Source organism: Salmo salar, chromosome 24 (genome assembly GCF_965601325.2).
Source record: "Salmo salar chromosome 24, fSalSal1, whole genome shotgun sequence".
Classification (NCBI taxonomy): Eukaryota; Metazoa; Chordata; class Actinopteri; order Salmoniformes; family Salmonidae; genus Salmo; species Salmo salar.
The window spans coordinates 18579856-18605689 of NC_138314.1; the positions used below are offsets into that span (position 1 = coordinate 18579856).

General features: G+C 44.2%; 1 protein-coding gene across 2 annotated transcripts in view; it reads left to right on the forward strand.

Annotated features, from left to right (window-relative positions):
* Positions 1-25834, forward strand: part of LOC106585250 (oxysterol-binding protein 2) — a 160406-nt gene that overhangs the window by 66629 nt on the left and 67943 nt on the right. For both annotated transcript variants that reach the window (XM_045706695.2, XM_045706696.2), the window contains 2 exons: positions 77-275; positions 820-943. In XM_045706695.2, the coding sequence (XP_045562651.2) occupies positions 77-275; positions 820-943 (323 nt within the window). The remainder of the gene's footprint in view (positions 1-76; positions 276-819; positions 944-25834) is intronic.

Sequence of the window (25834 nt, forward strand, 5' to 3'; positions counted from 1 at the left end):
TCTCTCTACTCCTCTTCTGTCTGACATCCAGTGTTTGATGTGTGTCTGTGTGCTATGTTGTGTTTGTGATGATTAGGCGTGTCGGGACTTCCTGGACCTAGCGGAGACCCACAGCAGGAGATGGCAGCGGGCGCTGCAGTATGAGAGAGAGCAGCGTATTCACCTGGAGGAGACCATAGAGCAGCTAGCCAAGCAGCACAACAGTCTGGAGAGAGCCTGGAGAGAGGCCCCCACACTGTCCGCCAACACGCCCAGCGCCCCCACCACAGAGAAGGGTAAGGCACACAGTCGGCCCCTTAGTATTGCCCCTTAGTTCTTAGACTAACAAGACTGTTCATTTAGAGAAATAGACCATCTTGGGGAAATATGAAATTGTATGCCATGTCAGATGGTTTTGAATTATATTGTCTCTGTAATTAGACTGGAAGATACATTTCTCATGAGAGTAGTATTCAAATGGACACAATCACTCCTCACCTTTCCTTTGTGATAACCATTCTAGCGTAAAAGAGTAAGCCGTGTATCACACAGGAATGGATATATTATATTTTGTCAATCTGAGGTTGTATTGAAGTTGGAGTTTTTGCTTCCCTTCTTGTCTGGAATCAAGTTCAGTTCTTAGTTAGCCTACAGGGACGTTACCTATTAAAGACTAATGTTCTTTATTAATCTCCATGAGCATTTGATTAGCTACCCAACCTTCCTTTCCCCTCCACAAATCATGTGACTACTGCTGCACCAGTATAGAGCAGGGTGTGTGTTACATATTGCTTTACTGTGTGTGTGTTTGTGTGTGTGTGTGTGTGTTCTCTCTCTCAGTAGGGAGTGAGAGGCTGCAGAAAGGGGAGGCGAGTGATGAAGATGAGGATACAGAATACTTTGACGCCATGGAGGACTCCCCTGCCTTTATCACAGTGACCGCCACTGAGAACACACAGCACAGGTCAGTCTCACCCTATGGCCTGTACAGTACACTCAATGGCTGGCCTCTGTCTGCTTTTCACATCCACCTCAATGGATCATGGCAGTTTAGTTTGGTATTAGTTGAGTATAAGACGGATTCGGTGTGAATAGACTGTGATAAATACAAAGACTGGATGTCTTGATTGTGCCTGTTGATAGATTCTGGAGTGTTTACACCAGAACATCTGTCAAGCCCCAGAGCCACACAGTACACCTCATATTGCCTGTGTATGACTCATTCCTTTCATCAGCAGCTCAATAAACCACCAGCGCTAAAACTTCAGAACCTCTTTCCCTCTCTGTGCACATAATCTAATACTCACACACACACACACACACACACACACACACACACACACACACACACACACACACACACACACACACACACACACACACACACAGACACAGAGACACACAATGACTCATACCTGTTGTACGGTGGCAGTGTTGTCTGTCTGCAAGCATCCTTCCTGTCTGTTTTTAATGAGTGTCTGTCTGTCTTTACTTGACTGGCTCTGGCACTATTAACAGCTCAAGATGTTGTTGTCTCTATGATAAAAGACAGCTCATTCCCCTCACTGCTCCTCTACTAGGGGATAAACCACGGCCCGGCCACTTCTCTGTTTTGGATTTATTCTTTCATCTCCAAAATACTTTTGGCTTTTTATGTGGCTCAGTTGAAGAATTAGTGTAGTTGTTTTTTGCTGCCCTATTTTACCAGAACACCTGTTGAGACAGTATTTACACATGTTCCTTTCCCTGTGAGGAGAATATTCTGCTGCTCCTCTCCAATCAGAGACACATCTATCCTCCTCTAACACAACAGCTCAGAGACACATCTATCCACCTCTAACACAACAGCTCAGAGACACATCTATCCTCCTCTAACACAACAACTCAGAGACACATCTATCCTCCTCTAACACAACAACTCAGAGACACATCTATCCTCCTCTAACACAACAGCTCAGAGACACATCTATCCTCCTCTAACACAACAACTCAGACACATCTATCCTCCTCTAACACAACAACTCAGACACATCTATCCTCCTCTAACACAACAACTCAGACACATCTATCCTCCTCTAACACAACAACTCAGACACATCTATCCTCCTCTAACACAACAGCTCAGAGACACATCTATCCTCCTCTAACACAACAACTCAGAAACACATCTATCCTCCTCTAACACAACAGCTCAGAAACACATCTATCATCCTCTAACACAACAGCTCAGACACATCTATCCTCCTCTAACACAACAGCTCAGAGACACATCTATCCTCCTCTAACACAACAGCTCAGAAACACATCTATCCTCCTCTAACACAACAGCTCAGAGACATCTATCCTCCTCTAACACAACAGCTCAGACACATCTATCCTCCTCTAACACAACAACTCAGACACATCTATCCTCCTCTAACACAACAGCTCAGACACATCTATCCTCCTCTAACACAACAGCTCAGAGACACATCTATCCACCTCTAACACAACAGCTCAGACACATCTATCCTCCTCTAACACAACAACTCAGACACATCTATCCTCCTCTAACACAACAACTCAGACACATCTATCCTCCTCTAACACAACAGCTCAGACACATCTATCCTCCTCTAACACAACAGCTCAGAGACACATCTATCCACCTCTAACAAAACAGCTCAGACACATCTATCCTCCTCTAACACAACAGCTCAGAGACACATCTATCCACCTCTAACACAACAGCTCAGACACATCTATCCTCCTCTAACACAACAGCTCAGAAACACATCTATCCTCCTCTAACACAACAACTCAGACACATCTATCCTCCTCTAACACAACAGCTCAGAAACATCTATCCTCCTCTAACACAACAACTCAGAAACACATCTATCCTCCTCTAACACAACAGCTCAGAGACACATCTATCCTCCTCTAACACAACAACTCAGACACATCTATCCTCCTCTAACAAAACAACTCAGACACATCTATCCTCCTCTAACACAACAGCTCAGAGACACATCTATCCTCCTCTAACACAACAGCTCAGACACATCTATCCTCCTCTAACACAACAGCTCAGACACATCTATCCTCCTCTAACACAACAGCTCAGACACATCTATCCTCCTCTAACACAACAGCTCAGACACATCTATCCTCCTCTAACACAACAGCTCAGACACATCTATCCACCTCTAACACAACAACTCAGACACATCTATCCACCTCTAACACAACAACTCAGACACATCTATCCACCTCTAACACAACAGCTCAGACACATCTATCCTCCTCTAACACAACAACTCAGACACATCTATCCTCCTCTAACAAAACAACTCAGACACATTTATCCTCCTCTAACACAACAGCTCAGACACATCTATCCTCCTCTAACACAACAGCTCAGACACATCTATCCTCCTCTAACACAACAACTCAGACACATCTATCCTCCTCTAACACAACAGCTCAGACACATCTATCCTCCTCTAACACAACAGCTCAGAGACACATCTATCCACCTCTAACACAACAGCTCAGACACATCTATCCTCCTCTAACACAACAACTCAGACACATCTATCCTCCTCTAACACAACAGCTCAGACACATCTATCCTCCTCTAACACAACAGCTCAGACACATCTATCCACCTCTAACACAACAGCTCAGACACATCTATCCACCTCTAACAAAACAGCTCAGACACATCTATCCTCCTCTAACACAACAACTCGGACACATCTATCCTCCTCTAACACAACAGCTCGGACACATCTATCCTCCTCTAACACAACAGCTCAGAGACACATCTATCCACCTCTAACACAACAGCTCAGACACATCTATCCTCCTCTAACACAACAGCTCAGAGACACATCTATCCTCCTCTAACACAACAGCTCAGACACATCTATCCTCCTCTAACACAACAGCTCAGAGACACATCTATCCTCCTCTAACACAACAACTCAGAAACACATCTATCCTCCTCTAACACAACAACTCAGAGACATCTATCCTCCTCTAACACAACAGCTCAGAGACACATCTATCCTCCTCTAACACAACAGCTCAGAGACACATCTATCCTCCTCTAACACAACAGCTCAGACACATCTATCCTCCTCTAACACAACAGCTCAGAGACACATCTATCCTCCTCTAACACAACAACTCAGAAACACATCTATCCTCCTCTAACACAACAGCTCAGAGACACATCTATCCTCCTCTAACACAACAACTCAGACACATCTATCCTCCTCTAACAAAACAACTCAGACACATCTATCCTCCTCTAACACAACAGCTCAGAGACACATCTATCCTCCTCTAACACAACAGCTCAGACACATCTATCCTCCTCTAACACAACAGCTCAGACACATCTATCCTCCTCTAACACAACAGCTCAGACACATCTATCCTCCTCTAACACAACAGCTCAGACACATCTATCCTCCTCTAACACAACAGCTCAGACACATCTATCCACCTCTAACACAACAACTCAGACACATCTATCCACCTCTAACACAACAACTCAGACACATCTATCCACCTCTAACACAACAGCTCAGACACATCTATCCTCCTCTAACACAACAACTCAGACACATCTATCCTCCTCTAACAAAACAACTCAGACACATTTATCCTCCTCTAACACAACAGCTCAGACACATCTATCCTCCTCTAACACAACAGCTCAGAGACACATCTATCCACCTCTAACACAACAGCTCAGACACATCTATCCTCCTCTAACACAACAGCTCAGACACATCTATCCACCTCTAACACAACAGCTCAGACACATCTATCCTCCTCTAACACAACAGCTCAGACACATCTATCCTCCTCTAACACAACAGCTCAGAGACACATCTATCCACCTCTAACACAACAGCTCAGACACATCTATCCTCCTCTAACACAACAGCTCAGACACATCTATCCTCCTCTAACACAACAACTCAGACACATCTATCCTCCTCTAACACAACAGCTCAGACACATCTATCCTCCTCTAACACAACAGCTCAGAGACACATCTATCCACCTCTAACACAACAGCTCAGACACATCTATCCTCCTCTAACACAACAACTCAGACACATCTATCCTCCTCTAACAAAACAACTCAGACACATCTATCCTCCTCTAACACAACAGCTCAGACACATCTATCCTCCTCTAACACAACAGCTCAGAGACACATCTATCCTCCTCTAACAAAACAGCTCAGACACATCTATCCTCCTCTAACACAACAACTCGGACACATCTATCCTCCTCTAACACAACAGCTCGGACACATCTATCCTCCTCTAACACAACAGCTCAGAGACACATCTATCCTCCTCTAACACAACAGCTCAGAGACACATCTATCCTCCTCTAACACAACAGCTCAGAGACACATCTATCCTCCTCTAACACAACAACTCAGAAACACATCTATCCTCCTCTAACACAACAGCTCAGAAACACATCTATCCTCCTCTAACACAACAGCTCAGACACATCTATCCTCCTCTAACACAACAGCTCAGAGACACATCTATCCTCCTCTAACACAACAGCTCAGAAACACATCTATCCTCCTCTAACACAACAGCTCAGAGACATCTATCCTCCTCTAACACAACAGCTCAGACACATCTATCCTCCTCTAACACAACAACTCAGAAACACATCTATCCTCCTCTAACACAACAACTCAGACACATCTATCCTCCTCTAACACAACAACTCAGACACATCTATCCTCCTCTAACAAAACAACTCAGACACATCTATCCTCCTCTAACAAAATAACTCAGACACATCTATCCTCCTCTAACACAACAGCTCAGAGACACATCTATCCTCCTCTAACACAACAGCTCAGAGACACATCTATCCTCCTCTAACACAACAGCTCAGAGACACATCTATCCTCCTCTAACACAACAACTCAGAAACACATCTATCCTCCTCTAACACAACAGCTCAGAGACACATCTATCCACCTCTAACACAACAGCTCAGACACATCTATCCTCCTCTAACACAACAGCTCAGACACATCTATCCTCCTCTAACACAACAGCTCAGAGACACATCTATCCACCTCTAACACAACAGCTCAGAGACACATCTATCCTCCTCTAACACAACAACTCAGACACATCTATCCACCTCTAACACAACAGCTCAGACACATCTATCCTCCTCTAACACAACAGCTCAGAGACACATCTATCCTCCTCTAACACAACAGCTCAGAGACACATCTATCCTCCTCTAACACAACAACTCAGAAACACATCTATCCTCCTCTAACACAACAGCTCAGAAACACATCTATCCTCCTCTAACACAACAGCTCAGACACATCTATCCTCCTCTAACACAACAGCTCAGAGACACATCTATCCTCCTCTAACACAACAGCTTAGAAACACATCTATCCTCCTCTAACACAACAGCTCAGAGACATCTATCCTCCTCTAACACAACAGCTCAGAGACACATCTATCCACCTCTAACACAACAGCTCAGACACATCTATCCTCCTCTAACACAACAGCTCAGACACATCTATCCTCCTCTAACACAACAGCTCAGAGACACATCTATCCTCCTCTAACACAACAGCTCAGACACATCTATCCTCCTCTAACACAACAACTCAGAAACACATCTATCCTCCTCTAACACAACAACTCAGACACATCTATCCTCCTCTAACACAACAACTCAGACACATCTATCCTCCTCTAACACAACAACTCAGACACATCTATCCTCCTCTAACACAACAACTCAGACACATCTATCCTCCTCTAACACAACAGCTCAGAGACACATCTATCCTCCTCTAACACAACAACTCAGACACATCTATCCTCCTCTAACAAAACAACTCAGACACATCTATCCTCCTCTAACAAAACAACTCAGACACATCTATCCTCCTCTAACACAACAGCTCAGAGACACATCTATCCTCCTCTAACACAACAGCTCAGAGACACATCTATCCTCCTCTAACACAACAGCTCAGAGACACATCTATCCTCCTCTAACACAACAACTCAGAAACACATCTATCCTCCTCTAACACAACAGCTCAGAGACACATCTATCCACCTCTAACACAACAGCTCAGACACATCTATCCTCCTCTAACACAACAACTCAGACACATCTATCCACCTCTAACACAACAGCTCAGACACATCTATCCTCCTCTAACACAACAGCTCAGAGACACATCTATCCTCCTCTAACACAACAGCTCAGAGACACATCTATCCTCCTCTAACACAACAGCTGAGACACATCTATCCTCCTCTAACACAACAGCTCAGAGACACATCTATCCTCCTCTAACACAACAACTCAGAAACACATCTATCCTCCTCTAACACAACAACTCAGAGACATCTATCCTCCTCTAACACAACAGCTCAGAGACACATCTATCCTCCTCTAACACAACAGCTCAGAGACACATCTATCCTCCTCTAACACAACAGCTCAGAGACACATCTATCCTCCTCTAACACAACAACTCAGAAACACATCTATCCTCCTCTAACACAACAGCTCAGAAACACATCTATCCTCCTCTAACACAACAGCTCAGACACATCTATCCTCCTCTAACACAACAGCTCAGAGACACATCTATCCTCCTCTAACACAACAGCTTAGAAACACATCTATCCTCCTCTAACACAACAGCTCAGAGACATCTATCCTCCTCTAACACAACAGCTCAGACACATCTATCCTCCTCTAACACAACAACTCAGAAACACATCTATCCTCCTCTAACACAACAACTCAGACACATCTATCCTCCTCTAACACAACAACTCAGACACATCTATCCTCCTCTAACAAAACAACTCAGACACATCTATCCTCCTCTAACACAACAGCTCAGAGACACATCTATCCTCCTCTAACACAACAGCTCAGAGACACATCTATCCTCCTCTAACACAACAGCTCAGAGACACATCTATCCACCTCTAACACAACAGCTCAGACACATCTATCCTCCTCTAACACAACAACTCAGACACATCTATCCTCCTCTAACAAAACAACTCAGACACATCTATCCTCCTCTAACACAACAGCTCAGACACATCTATCCTCCTCTAACACAACAGCTCAGAGACACATCTATCCACCTCTAACACAACAGCTCAGACACATCTATCCTCCTCTAACACAACAGCTCAGACACATCTATCCACCTCTAACACAACAGCTCAGACACATCTATCCACCTCTAACACAACAACTCAGACACATCTATCCACCTCTAACACAACAGCTCAGACACATCTATCCTCCTCTAACACAACAGCTCAGACACATCTATCCTCCTCTAACACAACAGCTCAGACACATCTATCCTCCTCTAACACAACAGCTCAGACACATCTATCCTCCTCTAACACAACAACTCAGACACATCTATCCTCCTCTAACACAACAGCTCAGAGACACATCTATCCTCCTCTAACACAACAGCTCAGAAACACATCTATTCTCCTCTAACACAACAGCTCAGAAACACATCTATCCTCCTCTAACACAACAGCTCAGAAACACATCTATCCTCCTCTAACACAACAGCTCAGACACATCTATCCTCCTCTAACACAACAGCTCAGAGACACATCTATCCTCCTCTAACACAACAGCTCAGAAACACATCTATCCTCCTCTAACACAACAGCTCAGAGACATCTATCCTCCTCTAACACAACAGCTCAGACACATCTATCCTCCTCTAACACAACAACTCAGACACATCTATCCTCCTCTAACACAACAACTCAGACACATCTATCCTCCTCTAACAAAACAACTCAGACACATCTATCCTCCTCTAACACAACAGCTCAGACACATCTATCCTCCTCTAACACAACAGCTCAGAGACACATCTATCCTCCTCTAACACAACAGCTCAGACACATCTATCCTCCTCTAACACAACAGCTCAGACACATCTATCCACCTCTAACACAACAACTCAGACACATCTATCCACCTCTAACACAACAGCTCAGACACATCTATCCTCCTCTAACACAACAGCTCAGACACATCTATCCTCCTCTAACACAACAGCTCAGACACATCTATCCTCCTCTAACACAACAGCTCAGAGACACATCTATCCACCTCTAACACAACAGCTCAGACACATCTATCCTCCTCTAACACAACAGCTCAGACACATCTATCCTCCTCTAACACAACAGCTCAGACACATCTATCCTCCTCTAACACAACAGCTCAGACACATCTATCCTCCTCTAACACAACAGCTCAGAGACACATCTATCCACCTCTAACACAACAGCTCAGACACATCTATCCTCCTCTAACACAACAGCTCAGACACATCTATCCACCTCTAACACAACAACTCAGACACATCTATCCACCTCTAACACAACAACTCAGACACATCTATCCACCTCTAACACAACAACTCAGACACATCTATCCACCTCTAACACAACAGCTCAGACACATCTATCCTCCTCTAACACAACAACTCAGACACATCTATCCTCCTCTAACAAAACAACTCAGACACATTTATCCTCCTCTAACACAACAGCTCAGACACATCTATCCTCCTCTAACACAACAGCTCAGAGACACATCTATCCACCTCTAACACAACAGCTCAGACACATCTATCCTCCTCTAACACAACAGCTCAGACACATCTATCCTCCTCTAACACAACAGCTCAGACACATCTATCCTCCTCTAACACAACAGCTCAGACACATCTATCCTCCTCTAACACAACAGCTCAGACACATCTATCCTCCTCTAACACAACAGCTCAGACACATCTATCCTCCTCTAACACAACAGCTCAGACACATCTATCCTCCTCTAACACAACAGCTCAGAGACACATCTATCCTCCTCTAACACAACAGCTCAGAAACACATCTATCCTCCTCTAACACAACAGCTCAGAGACATCTATCCTCCTCTAACACAACAGCTCAGACACATCTATCCTCCTCTAACACAACAACTCAGAAACACATCTATCCTCCTCTAACACAACAACTCAGACACATCTATCCTCCTCTAACACAACAACTCAGACACATCTATCCTCCTCTAACAAAACAACTCAGACACATCTATCCTCCTCTAACACAACAGCTCAGACACATCTATCCTCCTCTAACACAACAGCTCAGACACATCTATCCTCCTCTAACACAACAGCTCAGAGACACATCTATCCACCTCTAACACAACAGCTCAGACACATCTATCCTCCTCTAACACAACAACTCAGACACATCTATCCTCCTCTAACAAAACAACTCAGACACATCTATCCTCCTCTAACACAACAGCTCAGACACATCTATCCTCCTCTAACACAACAGCTCAGAGACACATCTATCCACCTCTAACAAAACAGCTCAGACACATCTATCCTCCTCTAACACAACAGCTCAGACACATCTATCCTCCTCTAACACAACAGCTCAGAGACACATCTATCCACCTCTAACACAACAGCTCAGACACATCTATCCTCCTCTAACACAACAACTCAGACACATCTATCCTCCTCTAACAAAACAACTCAGACACATCTATCCTCCTCTAACACAACAGCTCAGACACATCTATCCTCCTCTAACACAACAGCTCAGAGACACATCTATCCACCTCTAACACAACAGCTCAGACACATCTATCCTCCTCTAACACAACAGCTCAGAACACATCTATCCTCCTCTAACACAACAACTCAGACACATCTATCGTCCTCTAACACAACAGCTCAGAAACATCTATCCTCCTCTAACACAACAACTCAGAAACACATCTATCCTCCTCTAACACAACAGCTCAGAGACACATCTATCCTCCTCTAACACAACAACTCAGAGACATCTATCCTCCTCTAACAAAACAACTCAGAGACATCTATCCTCCTCTAACACAACAACTCAGAGACACATCTATCCTCCTCTAACACAACAACTCAGAGACACATCTATCCTCCTCTAACACAACAGCTCAGAGACACATCTATCCTCCTCTAACACAACAGCTCAGACACATCTATCCTCCTCTAACACAACAACTCAGACACATCTATCCTCCTCTAACACAACAGCTCAGACACATCTATCCACCTCTAACACAACAACTCAGACACATTTATCCACCTCTAACACAACAGCTCAGACACATCTATCCTCCTCTAACACAACAGCTCAGACACATCTATCCTCCTCTAACACAACAGCTCAGAGACACATCTATCCACCTCTAACACAACAGCTCAGACACATCTATCCTCCTCTAACACAACAGCTCAGACACATCTATCCTCCTCTAACACAACAGCTCAGACACATCTATCCTCCTCTAACACAACAGCTCAGACACATCTATCCTCCTCTAACACAACAGCTCAGACACATCTATCCTCCTCTAACACAACAGCTCAGACACATCTATCCTCCTCTAACACAACAGCTCAGAGACACATCTATCCACCTCTAACACAACAGCTCAGACACATCTATCCTCCTCTAACACAACAGCTCAGACACATCTATCCTCCTCTAACACAACAACTCAGACACATCTATCCTCCTCTAACACAACAGCTCAGACACATCTATCCTCCTCTAACACAACAGCTCAGAGACACATCTATCCACCTCTAACACAACAGCTCAGACACATCTATCCTCCTCTAACACAACAGCTCAGACACATCTATCCACCTCTAACACAACAGCTCAGACACATCTATCCTCCTCTAACAAAACAGCTCAGACACATCTATCCTCCTCTAACACAACAGCACAGACACATCTATCCTCCTCTAACACAACAACTCGGACACATCTATCCTCCTCTAACACAACAGCTCAGACACATCTATCCTCCTCTAACACAACAACTCGGACACATCTATCCTCCTCTAACACAACAGCTCAGACACATCTATCCTCCTCTAACACAACAGCTCAGAGACACATCTATCCACCTCTAACACAACAGCTCAGACACATCTATCCTCCTCTAACACAACAGCTCAGAAACACATCTATCCTCCTCTAACACAACAACTCAGACACATCTATCCTCCTCTAACACAACAGCTCAGAAACATCTATCCTCCTCTAACACAACAACTCAGAAACACATCTATCCTCCTCTAACACAACAGCTCAGAGACACATCTATCCTCCTCTAACACAACAACTCAGACACATCTATCCTCCTCTAACACAACAGCTCAGAGACATCTATCCTCCTCTAACAAAACAACTCAGAGACATCTATCCCCCTCTAACACAACAGCTCAGAGACACATCTATCCTCCTCTAACACAACAGCTCAGACACATCTATCCTCCTCTAACACAACAGCTCAGACACATCTATCCTCCTCTAACACAACAGCTCAGACACATCTATCCACCTCTAACACAACAACTCAGACACATCTATCCACCTCTAACACAACAGCTCAGACACATCTATCCTCCTCTAACACAACAGCTCAGACACATCTATCCTCCTCTAACACAACAGCTCAGAGACACATCTATCCACCTCTAACACAACAGCTCAGACACATCTATCCTCCTCTAACACAACAGCTCAGACACATCTATCCTCCTCTAACACAACAGCTCAGACACATCTATCCTCCTCTAACACAACAGCTCAGACACATCTATCCTCCTCTAACACAACAGCTCAGAGACACATCTATCCACCTCTAACACAACAGCTCAGACACATCTATCCTCCTCTAACACAACAACTCAGACACATCTATCCACCTCTAACACAACAGCTCAGACACATCTATCCTCCTCTAACACAACAGCTCAGACACATCTATCCACCTCTAACACAACAACTCAGACACATCTATCCACCTCTAACACAACAGCTCAGACACATCTATCCTCCTCTAACACAACAACTCAGACACATCTATCCTCCACTAACACAACAGCTCAGACACATCTATCCACCTCTAACACAACAGCTCAGACACATCTATCCACCTCTAACACAACAGCTCAGACACATCTATCCTCCTCTAACACAACAGCTCGAGACACATCTATCCTCCTCTAACACAACAGCTCAGACACATCTATCCTCCTCTAACACAACAGCTCAGAGACACATCTATCCACCTCTAACACAACAGCTCAGACACATCTATCCTCCTCTAACACAACAGCTCGGACACATCTATCCTCCTCTAACACAACAACTCGGACACATCTATCCTCCTCTAACACAACAGCTCGGACACATCTATCCTCCTCTAACACAACAGCTCAGAGACACATCTATCCACCTCTAACACAACAGCTCAGACACATCTATCCTCCTCTAACACAACAGCTCAGAAACACATCTATCCTCCTCTAACACAACAACTCAGACACATCTATCCTCCTCTAACACAACAGCTCAGACACATCTATCCTCCTCTAACACAACAGCTCAGAGACACATCTATCCACCTCTAACACAACAGCTCAGACACATCTATCCTCCTCTAACACAACAGCTCAGAAACACATCTATCCTCCTCTAACACAACAACTCAGACACATCTATCCTCCTCTAACACAACAGCTCAGAAACATCTATCCTCCTCTAACACAACAACTCAGAAACACATCTATCCTCCTCTAACACAACAGCTCAGAGACACATCTATCCACCTCTAACACAACAGCTCAGAGACATCTATCCTCCTCTAACACAACAGCTCAGAGACACATCTATCCACCTCTAACACAACAGCTCAGACACATCTATCCTCCTCTAACACAACAGCTCAGACACATCTATCCTCCTCTAACACAACAGCTCAGACACATCTATCCTCCTCTAACACAACAGCTCAGAGACACATCTATCCACCTCTAACACAACAGCTCAGACACATCTATCCTCCTCTAACACAACAACTCAGACACATCTATCCTCCTCTAACACAACAACTCAGACACATCTATCCTCCTCTAACACAACAGCTCAGACACATCTATCCTCCTCTAACACAACAGCTCAGAGACACATCTATCCACCTCTAACAAAACAGCTCAGACACATCTATCCTCCTCTAACACAACAGCTCAGACACATCTATCCTCCTCTAACACAACAACTCGGACACATCTATCCTCCTCTAACACAACAGCTCGGACACATCTATCCTCCTCTAACACAACAGCTCAGAGACACATCTATCCACCTCTAACACAACAGCTCAGACACATCTATCCTCCTCTAACACAACAGCTCAGAAACACATCTATCCTCCTCTAACACAACAACTCAGACACATCTATCCTCCTCTAACACAACAGCTCAGACACATCTATCCTCCTCTAACACAACAGCTCAGACACATCTATCCACCTCTAACACAACAACTCAGACACATCTATCCACCTCTAACACAACAACTCAGACACATCTATCCACCTCTAACACAACAGCTCAGACACATCTATCCTCCTCTAACACAACAACTCAGACACATCTATCCTCCTCTAACAAAACAACTCAGACACATTTATCCTCCTCTAACACAACAGCTCAGACACATCTATCCTCCTCTAACACAACAGCTCAGAGACACATCTATCCACCTCTAACACAACAGCTCAGACACATCTATCCTCCTCTAACACAACAGCTCAGACACATCTATCCACCTCTTACACAACAGCTCAGACACATCTATCCTCCTCTAACACAACAGCTCAGACACATCTATCCTCCTCTAACACAACAGCTCAGAGACACATCTATCCACCTCTAACACAACAGCTCAGACACATCTATCCTCCTCTAACACAACAGCTCAGACACATCTATCCTCCTCTAACACAACAACTCGGACACATCTATCCTCCTCTAACACAACAGCTCGGACACATCTATCCTCCTCTAACACAACAGCTCAGAGACACATCTATCCACCTCTAACACAACAGCTCAGACACATCTATCCTCCTCTAACACAACAGCTCAGAAACACATCTATCCTCCTCTAACACAACAACTCAGACACATCTATCCTCCTCTAACACAACAACTCAGACACATCTATCCTCCTCTAACACAACAGCTCAGAAACATCTATCCTCCTCTAACACAACAACTCAGAAACACATCTATCCTCCTCTAACACAACAGCTCAGAGACACATCTATCCACCTCTAACACAACAGCTCAGAGACATCTATCCTCCTCTAACACAACAGCTCAGAGACACATCTATCCACCTCTAACACAACAGCTCAGACACATCTATCCTCCTCTAACACAACAGCTCAGACACATCTATCCTCCTCTAACACAACAGCTCAGACACATCTATCCTCCTCTAACACAACAGCTCAGAGACACATCTATCCACCTCTAACACAACAGCTCAGACACATCTATCCTCCTCTAACACAACAACTCAGACACATCTATCCTCCTCTAACAAAACAACTCAGACACATCTATCCTCCTCTAACACAACAGCTCAGAGACACATCTATCCACCTCTAACACAACAGCTCAGACACATCTATCCTCCTCTAACACAACAGCTCAGAAACACATCTATCCTCCTCTAACACAACAACTCAGACACATCTATCCTCCTCTAACACAACAGCTCAGACACATCTATCCTCCTCTAACACAACAGCTCAGACTCATCTATCCACCTCTAACACAACAACTCAGACACATCTATCCACCTCTAACACAACAACTCAGACACATCTATCCACCTCTAACACAACAGCTCAGACACATCTATCCTCCTCTAACACAACAACTCAGACACATCTATCCTCCTCTAACAAAACAACTCAGACACATTTATCCTCCTCTAACACAACAGCTCAGACACATCTATCCTCCTCTAACACAACAGCTCAGAGATACATCTATCCACCTCTAACACAACAGCTCAGACACATCTATCCTCCTCTAACACAACAGCTCAGACACATCTATCCACCTCTTACACAACAACTCAGATACATCTATCCACCTCTAACACAACAGCTCAGACACATCTATCCTCCTCTAACACAACAGCTCAGACACATCTATCCTCCTCTAACACAACAGCTCAGACACATCTATCCTCCTCTAACACAACAGCTCAGAGACACATCTATCCACCTCTAACAAAACAGCTCAGACACATCTATCCTCCTCTAACACAACAGCTCAGAGACACATCTATCCACCTCTAACAAAACAGCTCAGACACATCTATCCTCCTCTAACACAACAGCTCAGACACATCTATCCTCCTCTAACACAACAACTCGGACACATCTATCCTCCTCTAACACAACAGCTCGGACACATCTATCCTCCTCTAACACAACAGCTCAGAGACACATCTATCCACCTCTAACACAACAGCTCAGACACATCTATCCTCCTCTAACACAACAGCTCAGAAACACATCTATCCTCCTCTAACACAACAACTCAGACACATCTATCCTCCTCTAACACAACAGCTCAGACACATCTATCCTCCTCTAACACAACAGCTCAGACACATCTATCCACCTCTAACACAACAACTCAGACACATCTATCCACCTCTAACACAACAACTCAGACACATCTATCCACCTCTAACACAACAGCTCAGACACATCTATCCTCCTCTAACACAACAACTCAGACACATCTATCCTCCTCTAACAAAACAACTCAGACACATTTATCCTCCTCTAACACAACAGCTCAGACACATCTATCCTCCTCTAACACAACAGCTCAGAGACACATCTATCCACCTCTAACACAACAGCTCAGACACATCTATCCTCCTCTAACACAACAGCTCAGACACATCTATCCACCTCTTACACAACAACTCAGATACATCTATCCACCTCTAACACAACAGCTCAGACACATCTATCCTCCTCTAACACAACAGCTCAGAGACACATCTATCCACCTCTAACAAAACAGCTCAGACACATCTATCCTCCTCTAACACAACAGCTCAGACACATCTATCCTCCTCTAACACAACAACTCAGACACATCTATCCTCCTCTAACACAACAGCTCAGACACATCTATCCTCCTCTAACACAACAACTCAGACACATCTATCCTCCTCTAACACAACAACTCAGACACATCTATCCTCCTCTAACACAACAGCTCAGAAACATCTATCCTCCTCTAACACAACAACTCAGAAACACATCTATCCTCCTCTAACACAACAGCTCAGAGACACATCTATCCTCCTCTAACACAACAACTCAGAGACATCTATCCTCCTCTAACACAACAACTCAGAGACATCTATCCTCCTCTAACACAACAGCTCAGAGACACATCTATCCTCCTCTAACACAACAGCTCAGACACATCTATCCTCCTCTAACACAACAGCTCAGACACATCTATCCTCCTCTAACACAACAGCTCAGACACATCTATCCTCCTCTAACACAACAGCTCAGACACATCTATCCACCTCTAACACAACAACTCAGACACATCTATCCACCTCTAACACAACAGCTCAGACACATCTATCCTCCTCTAACACAACAGCTCAGACACATCTATCCTCCACTATCACAACAGCTCAGACACATCTATCCTCCTCTAACACAACAGCTCAGAGACACATCTATCCACCTCTAACACAACAGCTCAGACACATCTATCCTCCTCTAACACAACAGCTCAGACACATCTATCCTCCTCTAACACAACAGCTCAGACACATCTATCCTCCTCTAACACAACAGCTCAGACACATCTATCCTCCTCTAACACAACAGCTCGGACACATCTATCCTCCTCTAACACAACAACTCAGACACATCTATCCTCCTCTAACACAACAGCTCAGACACATCTATCCTCCTCTAACACAACAGCTCAGACACATCTATCCACCTCTAACACAACAACTCAGACACATCTATCCACCTCTAACACAACAACTCAGACACATCTATCCACCTCTAACACAACAGCTCAGACACATCTATCCTCCTCTAACACAACAACTCAGACACATCTATCCTCCTCTAACAAAACAACTCAGACACATTTATCCTCCTCTAACACAACAGCTCAGACACATCTATCCTCCTCTAACACAACAGCTCAGAGACACATCTATCCACCTCTAACACAACAGCTCAGACACATCTATCCTCCTCTAACACAACAGCTCAGACACATCTATCCACCTCTAACACAACAGCTCAGACACATCTATCCTCTTCTAACACAACAACTCAGACACATCTATCCTCCTCTAACAAAACAACTCAGACACATTTATCCTCCTCTAACACAACAGCTCAGACACATCTATCCTCCTCTAACACAACAGCTCAGAGACACATCTATCCACCTCTAACACAACAGCTCAGACACATCTATCCTCCTCTAACACAACAGCTCAGACACATCTATCCACCTCTTACACAACAACTCAGATACATCTATCCACCTCTAACACAACAGCTCAGACACATCTATCCTCCTCTAACACAACAGCTCAGACACATCTATCCTCCTCTAACACAACAGCTCAGACACATCTATCCTCCTCTAACACAACAGCTCAGAGACACATCTATCCACCTCTAACAAAACAGCTCAGACACATCTATCCACCTCTAACACAACAACTCAGACACATCTATCCTCCTCTAACACAACAACTCAGAAACATCTATCCTCCTCTAACACAACAACTCAGAAACACATCTATCCTCCTCTAACACAACAACTCAGACACATCTATCCTCCTCTAACACAACAGCTCAGAAACATCTATCCTCCTCTAACACAACAACTCAGAAACACATCTATCCTCCTCTAACACAACAGCTCAGAGACACATCTATCCACCTCTAACACAACAGCTCAGAGACATCTATCCTCCTCTAACACAACAGCTCAGAGACACATCTATCCTCCTCTAACACAACAGCTCAGACACATCTATCCTCCTCTAACACAACAGCTCAGAGACACATCTATCCACCTCTAACACAACAGCTCAGACACATCTATCCTCCTCTAACACAACAACTCAGACACATCTATCCTCCTCTAACAAAACAACTCAGACACATCTATCCTCCTCTAACACAACAGCTCAGAGACACATCTATCCACCTCTAACACAACAGCTCAGACACATCTATCCTCCTCTAACACAACAGCTCAGAAACACATCTATCCTCCTCTAACACAACAACTCAGACACATCTATCCTCCTCTAACACAACAGCTCAGACACATCTATCCTCCTCTAACACAACAGCTCAGACTCATCTATCCACCTCTAACACAACAACTCAGACACATCTATCCACCTCTAACACAACAACTCAGACACATCTATCCACCTCTAACACAACAGCTCAGACACATCTATCCTCCTCTAACACAACAACTCAGACACATCTATCCTCCTCTAACAAAACAACTCAGACACATTTATCCTCCTCTAACACAACAGCTCAGACACATCTATCCTCCTCTAACACAACAGCTCAGAGATACATCTATCCACCTCTAACACAACAGCTCAGACACATCTATCCTCCTCTAACACAACAGCTCAGACACATCTATCCACCTCTTACACAACAACTCAGATACATCTATCCACCTCTAACACAACAGCTCAGACACATCTATCCTCCTCTAACACAACAGCTCAGACACATCTATCCTCCTCTAACACAACAGCTCAGACACATCTATCCTCCTCTAACACAACAGCTCAGAGACACATCTATCCACCTCTAACAAAACAGCTCAGACACATCTATCCTCCTCTAACACAACAGCTCAGAGACACATCTATCCACCTCTAACAAAACAGCTCAGACACATCTATCCTCCTCTAACACAACAGCTCAGACACATCTATCCTCCTCTAACACAACAACTCGGACACATCTATCCTCCTCTAACACAACAGCTCGGACACATCTATCCTCCTCTAACACAACAGCTCAGAGACACATCTATCCACCTCTAACACAACAGCTCAGACACATCTATCCTCCTCTAACACAACAGCTCAGAAACACATCTATCCTCCTCTAACACAACAACTCAGACACATCTATCCTCCTCTAACACAACAGCTCAGACACATCTATCCTCCTCTAACACAACAGCTCAGACACATCTATCCACCTCTAACACAACAACTCAGACACATCTATCCACCTCTAACACAACAACTCAGACACATCTATCCACCTCTAACACAACAGCTCAGACACATCTATCCTCCTCTAACACAACAACTCAGACACATCTATCCTCCTCTAACAAAACAACTCAGACACATTTATCCTCCTCTAACACAACAGCTCAGACACATCTATCCTCCTCTAACACAACAGCTCAGAGACACATCTATCCACCTCTAACACAACAGCTCAGACACATCTATCCTCCTCTAACACAACAGCTCAGACACATCTATCCTCCTCTAACACAACAGCTCAGACACATCTATCCTCCTCTAACACAACAGCTCAGAGACACATCTATCCACCTCTAACACAACAGCTCAGACACATCTATCCTCCTCTAACACAACAGCTCAGACACATCTATCCACCTCTTACACAACAACTCAGATACATCTATCCACCTCTAACACAACAGCTCAGACACATCTATCCTCCTCTAACACAACAGCTCAGAGACACATCTATCCACCTCTAACAAAACAGCTCAGACACATCTATCCTCCTCTAACACAACAGCTCAGACACATCTATCCTCCTCTAACAAAACAGCTCAGACACATCTATCCTCCTCTAACACAACAGCTCAGAAACACATCTATCCTCCTCTAACACAACAACTCAGACACATCTATCCTCCTCTAACACAACAGCTCAGAAACATCTATCCTCCTCTAACACAACAACTCAGAAACACATCTATCCTCCTCTAACACAACAGCTCAGAGACACATCTATCCTCCTCTAACACAACAACTCAGAGACATCTATCCTCCTCTAACAAAACAACTCAGAGACATCTATCCTCCTCTAACACAACAGCTCAGAGACACATCTATCCTCCTCTAACACAACAGCTCAGACACATCTATCCTCCTCTAACACAACAGCTCAGACACATCTATCCTCCTCTAACACAACAGCTCAGACACATCTATCCTCCTCTAACACAACAGCTCAGACACATCTATCCACCTCTAACACAACAACTCAGACACATCTATCCACCTCTAACACAACAGCTCAGACACATCTATCCTCCTCTAACACAACAGCTCAGACACATCTATCCTCCACTATCACAACAGCTCAGACACATCTATCCTCCTCTAACACAACAGCTCAGAGACACATCTATCCACCTCTAACACAACAGCTCAGACACATCTATCCTCTTCTAACACAACAACTCAGACACATCTATCCTCCTCTAACAAAACAACTCAGACACATTTATCCTCCTCTAACACAACAGCTCAGACACATCTATCCTCCTCTAACACAACAGCTCAGAGACACATCTATCCACCTCTAACACAACAGCTCAGACACATCTATCCTCCTCTAACACAACAGCTCAGACACATCTATCCACCTCTTACACAACAACTCAGATACATCTATCCACCTCTAACACAACAGCTCAGACACATCTATCCTCCTCTAACACAACAGCTCAGACACATCTATCCTCCTCTAACACAACAACTCAGACACATCTATCCTCCTCTAACACAACAGCTCAGAGACACATCTATCCTCCTCTAACACAACAACTCAGAAACACATCTATCCTCCTCTAACACAACAGCTCAGAGACACATCTATCCTCCTCTAACACAACAGCTCAGAGACACATCTATCCTCCTCTAACACAACAGCTCAGACACATCTATCCTCCTCTAACACAACAGCTCAGACACATCTATCCTCCTCTAACACAACAGCTCAGACACATCTATCCTCCTCTAACACAACAGCTCAGAGACACATCTATCCACCTCTAACAAAACAGCTCAGACACATCTATCCTCCTCTAACACAACAGCTCAGACACATCTATCCTCCTCTAACACAACAACTCAGACACATCTATCCTCCTCTAACACAACAGCTCAGACACATCTATCCTCCTCTAACACAACAACTCAGAGACATCTATCCTCCTCTAACAAAACAACTCAGAGACATCTATCCTCCTCTAACACAACAGCTCAGAGACACATCTATCCTCCTCTAACACAACAGCTCAGACACATCTATCCTCCTCTAACACAACAGCTCAGACACATCTATCCTCCTCTAACACAACAGCTCAGACACATCTATCCTCCTCTAACACAACAGCTCAGACACATCTATCCACCTCTAACACAACAACTCAGACACATCTATCCACCTCTAACACAACAGCTCAGACACATCTATCCTCCTCTAACACAACAGCTCAGACACATCTATCCTCCACTATCACAACAGCTCAGACACATCTATCCTCCTCTAACACAACAGCTCAGAGACACATCTATCCACCTCTAACACAACAGCTCAGACACATCTATCCTCCTCTAACACAACAGCTCAGACACATCTATCCTCCTCTAACACAACAGCTCAGACACATCTATCCTCCTCTAACACAACAGCTCAGACACATCTATCCTCCTCTAACACAACAGCTCGGACACATCTATCCTCCTCTAACACAACAACTCGGACACATCTATCCTCCTCTAACACAACAGCTCGGACACATCTATCCTCCTCTAACACAACAGCTCAGAGACACATCTATCCACCTCTAACACAACAGCTCAGACACATCTATCCTCCTCTAACACAACAGCTCAGAAACACATCTATCCTCCTCTAACACAACAACTCAGACACATCTATCCTCCTCTAACACAACAACTCAGACACATCTATCCTCCTCTAACACAACAGCTCAGAAACATCTATCCTCCTCTAACACAACAACTCAGAAACACATCTATCCTCCTCTAACACAACAGCTCAGAGACACATCTATCCACCTCTAACACAACAGCTCAGAGACATCTATCCTCCTCTAACACAACAGCTCAGAGACACATCTATCCACCTCTAACACAACAGCTCAGACACATCTATCCTCCTCTAACACAACAGCTCAGACACATCTATCCTCCTCTAACACAACAGCTCAGACACATCTATCCTCCTCTAACACAACAGCTCAGAGACACATCTATCCACCTCTAACACAACAGCTCAGACACATCTATCCTCCTCTAACACAACAACTCAGACACATCTATCCTCCTCTAACAAAACAACTCAGACACATCTATCCTCCTCTAACACAACAGCTCAGACACATCTATCCTCCTCTAACACAACAGCTCAGAGACACATCTATCCACCTCTAACAAAACAGCTCAGACACATCTATCCTCCTCTAACACAACAGCTCAGACACATCTATCCTCCTCTAACACAACAACTCGGACACATCTATCCTCCTCTAACACAACAGCTCGGACACATCTATCCTCCTCTAACACAACAGCTCAGAGACACATCTATCCACCTCTAACACAACAGCTCAGACACATCTATCCTCCTCTAACACAACAGCTCAGAAACACATCTATCCTCCTCTAACACAACAACTCAGACACATCTATCCTCCTCTAACACAACAGCTCAGACACATCTATCCTCCTCTAACACAACAGCTCAGACACATCTATCCACCTCTAACACAACAACTCAGACACATCTATCCACCTCTAACACAACAACTCAGACACATCTATCCACCTCTAACACAACAGCTCAGACACATCTATCCTCCTCTAACACAACAACTCAGACACATCTATCCTCCTCTAACAAAACAACTCAGACACATTTATCCTCCTCTAACACAACAGCTCAGACACATCTATCCTCCTCTAACACAACAGCTCAGAGACACATCTATCCACCTCTAACACAACAGCTCAGACACATCTATCCTCCTCTAACACAACAGCTCAGACACATCTATCCACCTCTTACACAACAACTCAGATACATCTATCCACCTCTAACACAACAGCTCAGACACATCTATCCTCCTCTAACACAACAGCTCAGACACATCTATCCTCCTCTAACACAACAGCTCAGACACATCTATCCTCCTCTAACACAACAGCTCAGAGACACATCTATCCACCTCTAACACAACAACTCAGAGACATCTATCCTCCTCTAACAAAACAACTCAGAGACATCTATCCTCCTCTAACACAACAGCTCAGAGACACATCTATCCTCCTCTAACACAACAGCTCAGACACATCTATCCTCCTCTAACACAACAGCTCAGACACATCTATCCTCCTCTAACACAACAGCTCAGACACATCTATCCTCCTCTAACACAACAGCTCAGACACATCTATCCACCTCTAACACAACAACTCAGACACATCTATCCACCTCTAACACAACAGCTCAGACACATCTATCCTCCTCTAACACAACAGCTCAGACACATCTATCCTCCACTATCACAACAGCTCAGACACATCTATCCTCCTCTAACACAACAGCTCAGAGACACATCTATCCACCTCTAACACAACAGCTCAGACACATCTATCCTCCTCTAACACAACAGCTCAGACACATCTATCCTCCTCTAACACAACAGCTCAGACACATCTATCCTCCTCTAACACAACAGCTCAGACACATCTATCCTCCTCTAACACAACAGCTCGGACACATCTATCCTCCTCTAACACAACAACTCAGACACATCTATCCTCCTCTAACACAACAGCTCAGACACATCTATCCTCCTCTAACACAACAGCTCAGACACATCTATCCACCTCTAACACAACAACTCAGACACATCTATCCACCTCTAACACAACAACTCAGACACATCTATCCACCTCTAACACAACAGCTCAGACACATCTATCCTCCTCTAACACAACAACTCAGACACATCTATCCTCCTCTAACAAAACAACTCAGACACATTTATCCTCCTCTAACACAACAGCTCAGACACATCTATCCTCCTCTAACACAACAGCTCAGAGACACATCTATCCACCTCTAACACAACAGCTCAGACACATCTATCCTCCTCTAACACAACAGCTCAGACACATCTATCCACCTCTAACACAACAGCTCAGACACATCTATCCTCTTCTAACACAACAACTCAGACACATCTATCCTCCTCTAACAAAACAACTCAGACACATTTATCCTCCTCTAACACAACAGCTCAGACACATCTATCCTCCTCTAACACAACAGCTCAGAGACACATCTATCCACCTCTAACACAACAGCTCAGACACATCTATCCTCCTCTAACACAACAGCTCAGACACATCTATCCACCTCTTACACAACAACTCAGATACATCTATCCACCTCTAACACAACAGCTCAGACACATCTATCCTCCTCTAACACAACAGCTCAGACACATCTATCCTCCTCTAACACAACAGCTCAGACACATCTATCCTCCTCTAACACAACAGCTCAGAGACACATCTATCCACCTCTAACAAAACAGCTCAGACACATCTATCCTCCTCTAACACAACAGCTCAGACACATCTATCCTCCTCTAACACAACAGCTCAGACACATCTATCCTCCTCTAACACAACAACTCAGACACATCTATCCTCCTCTAACACAACA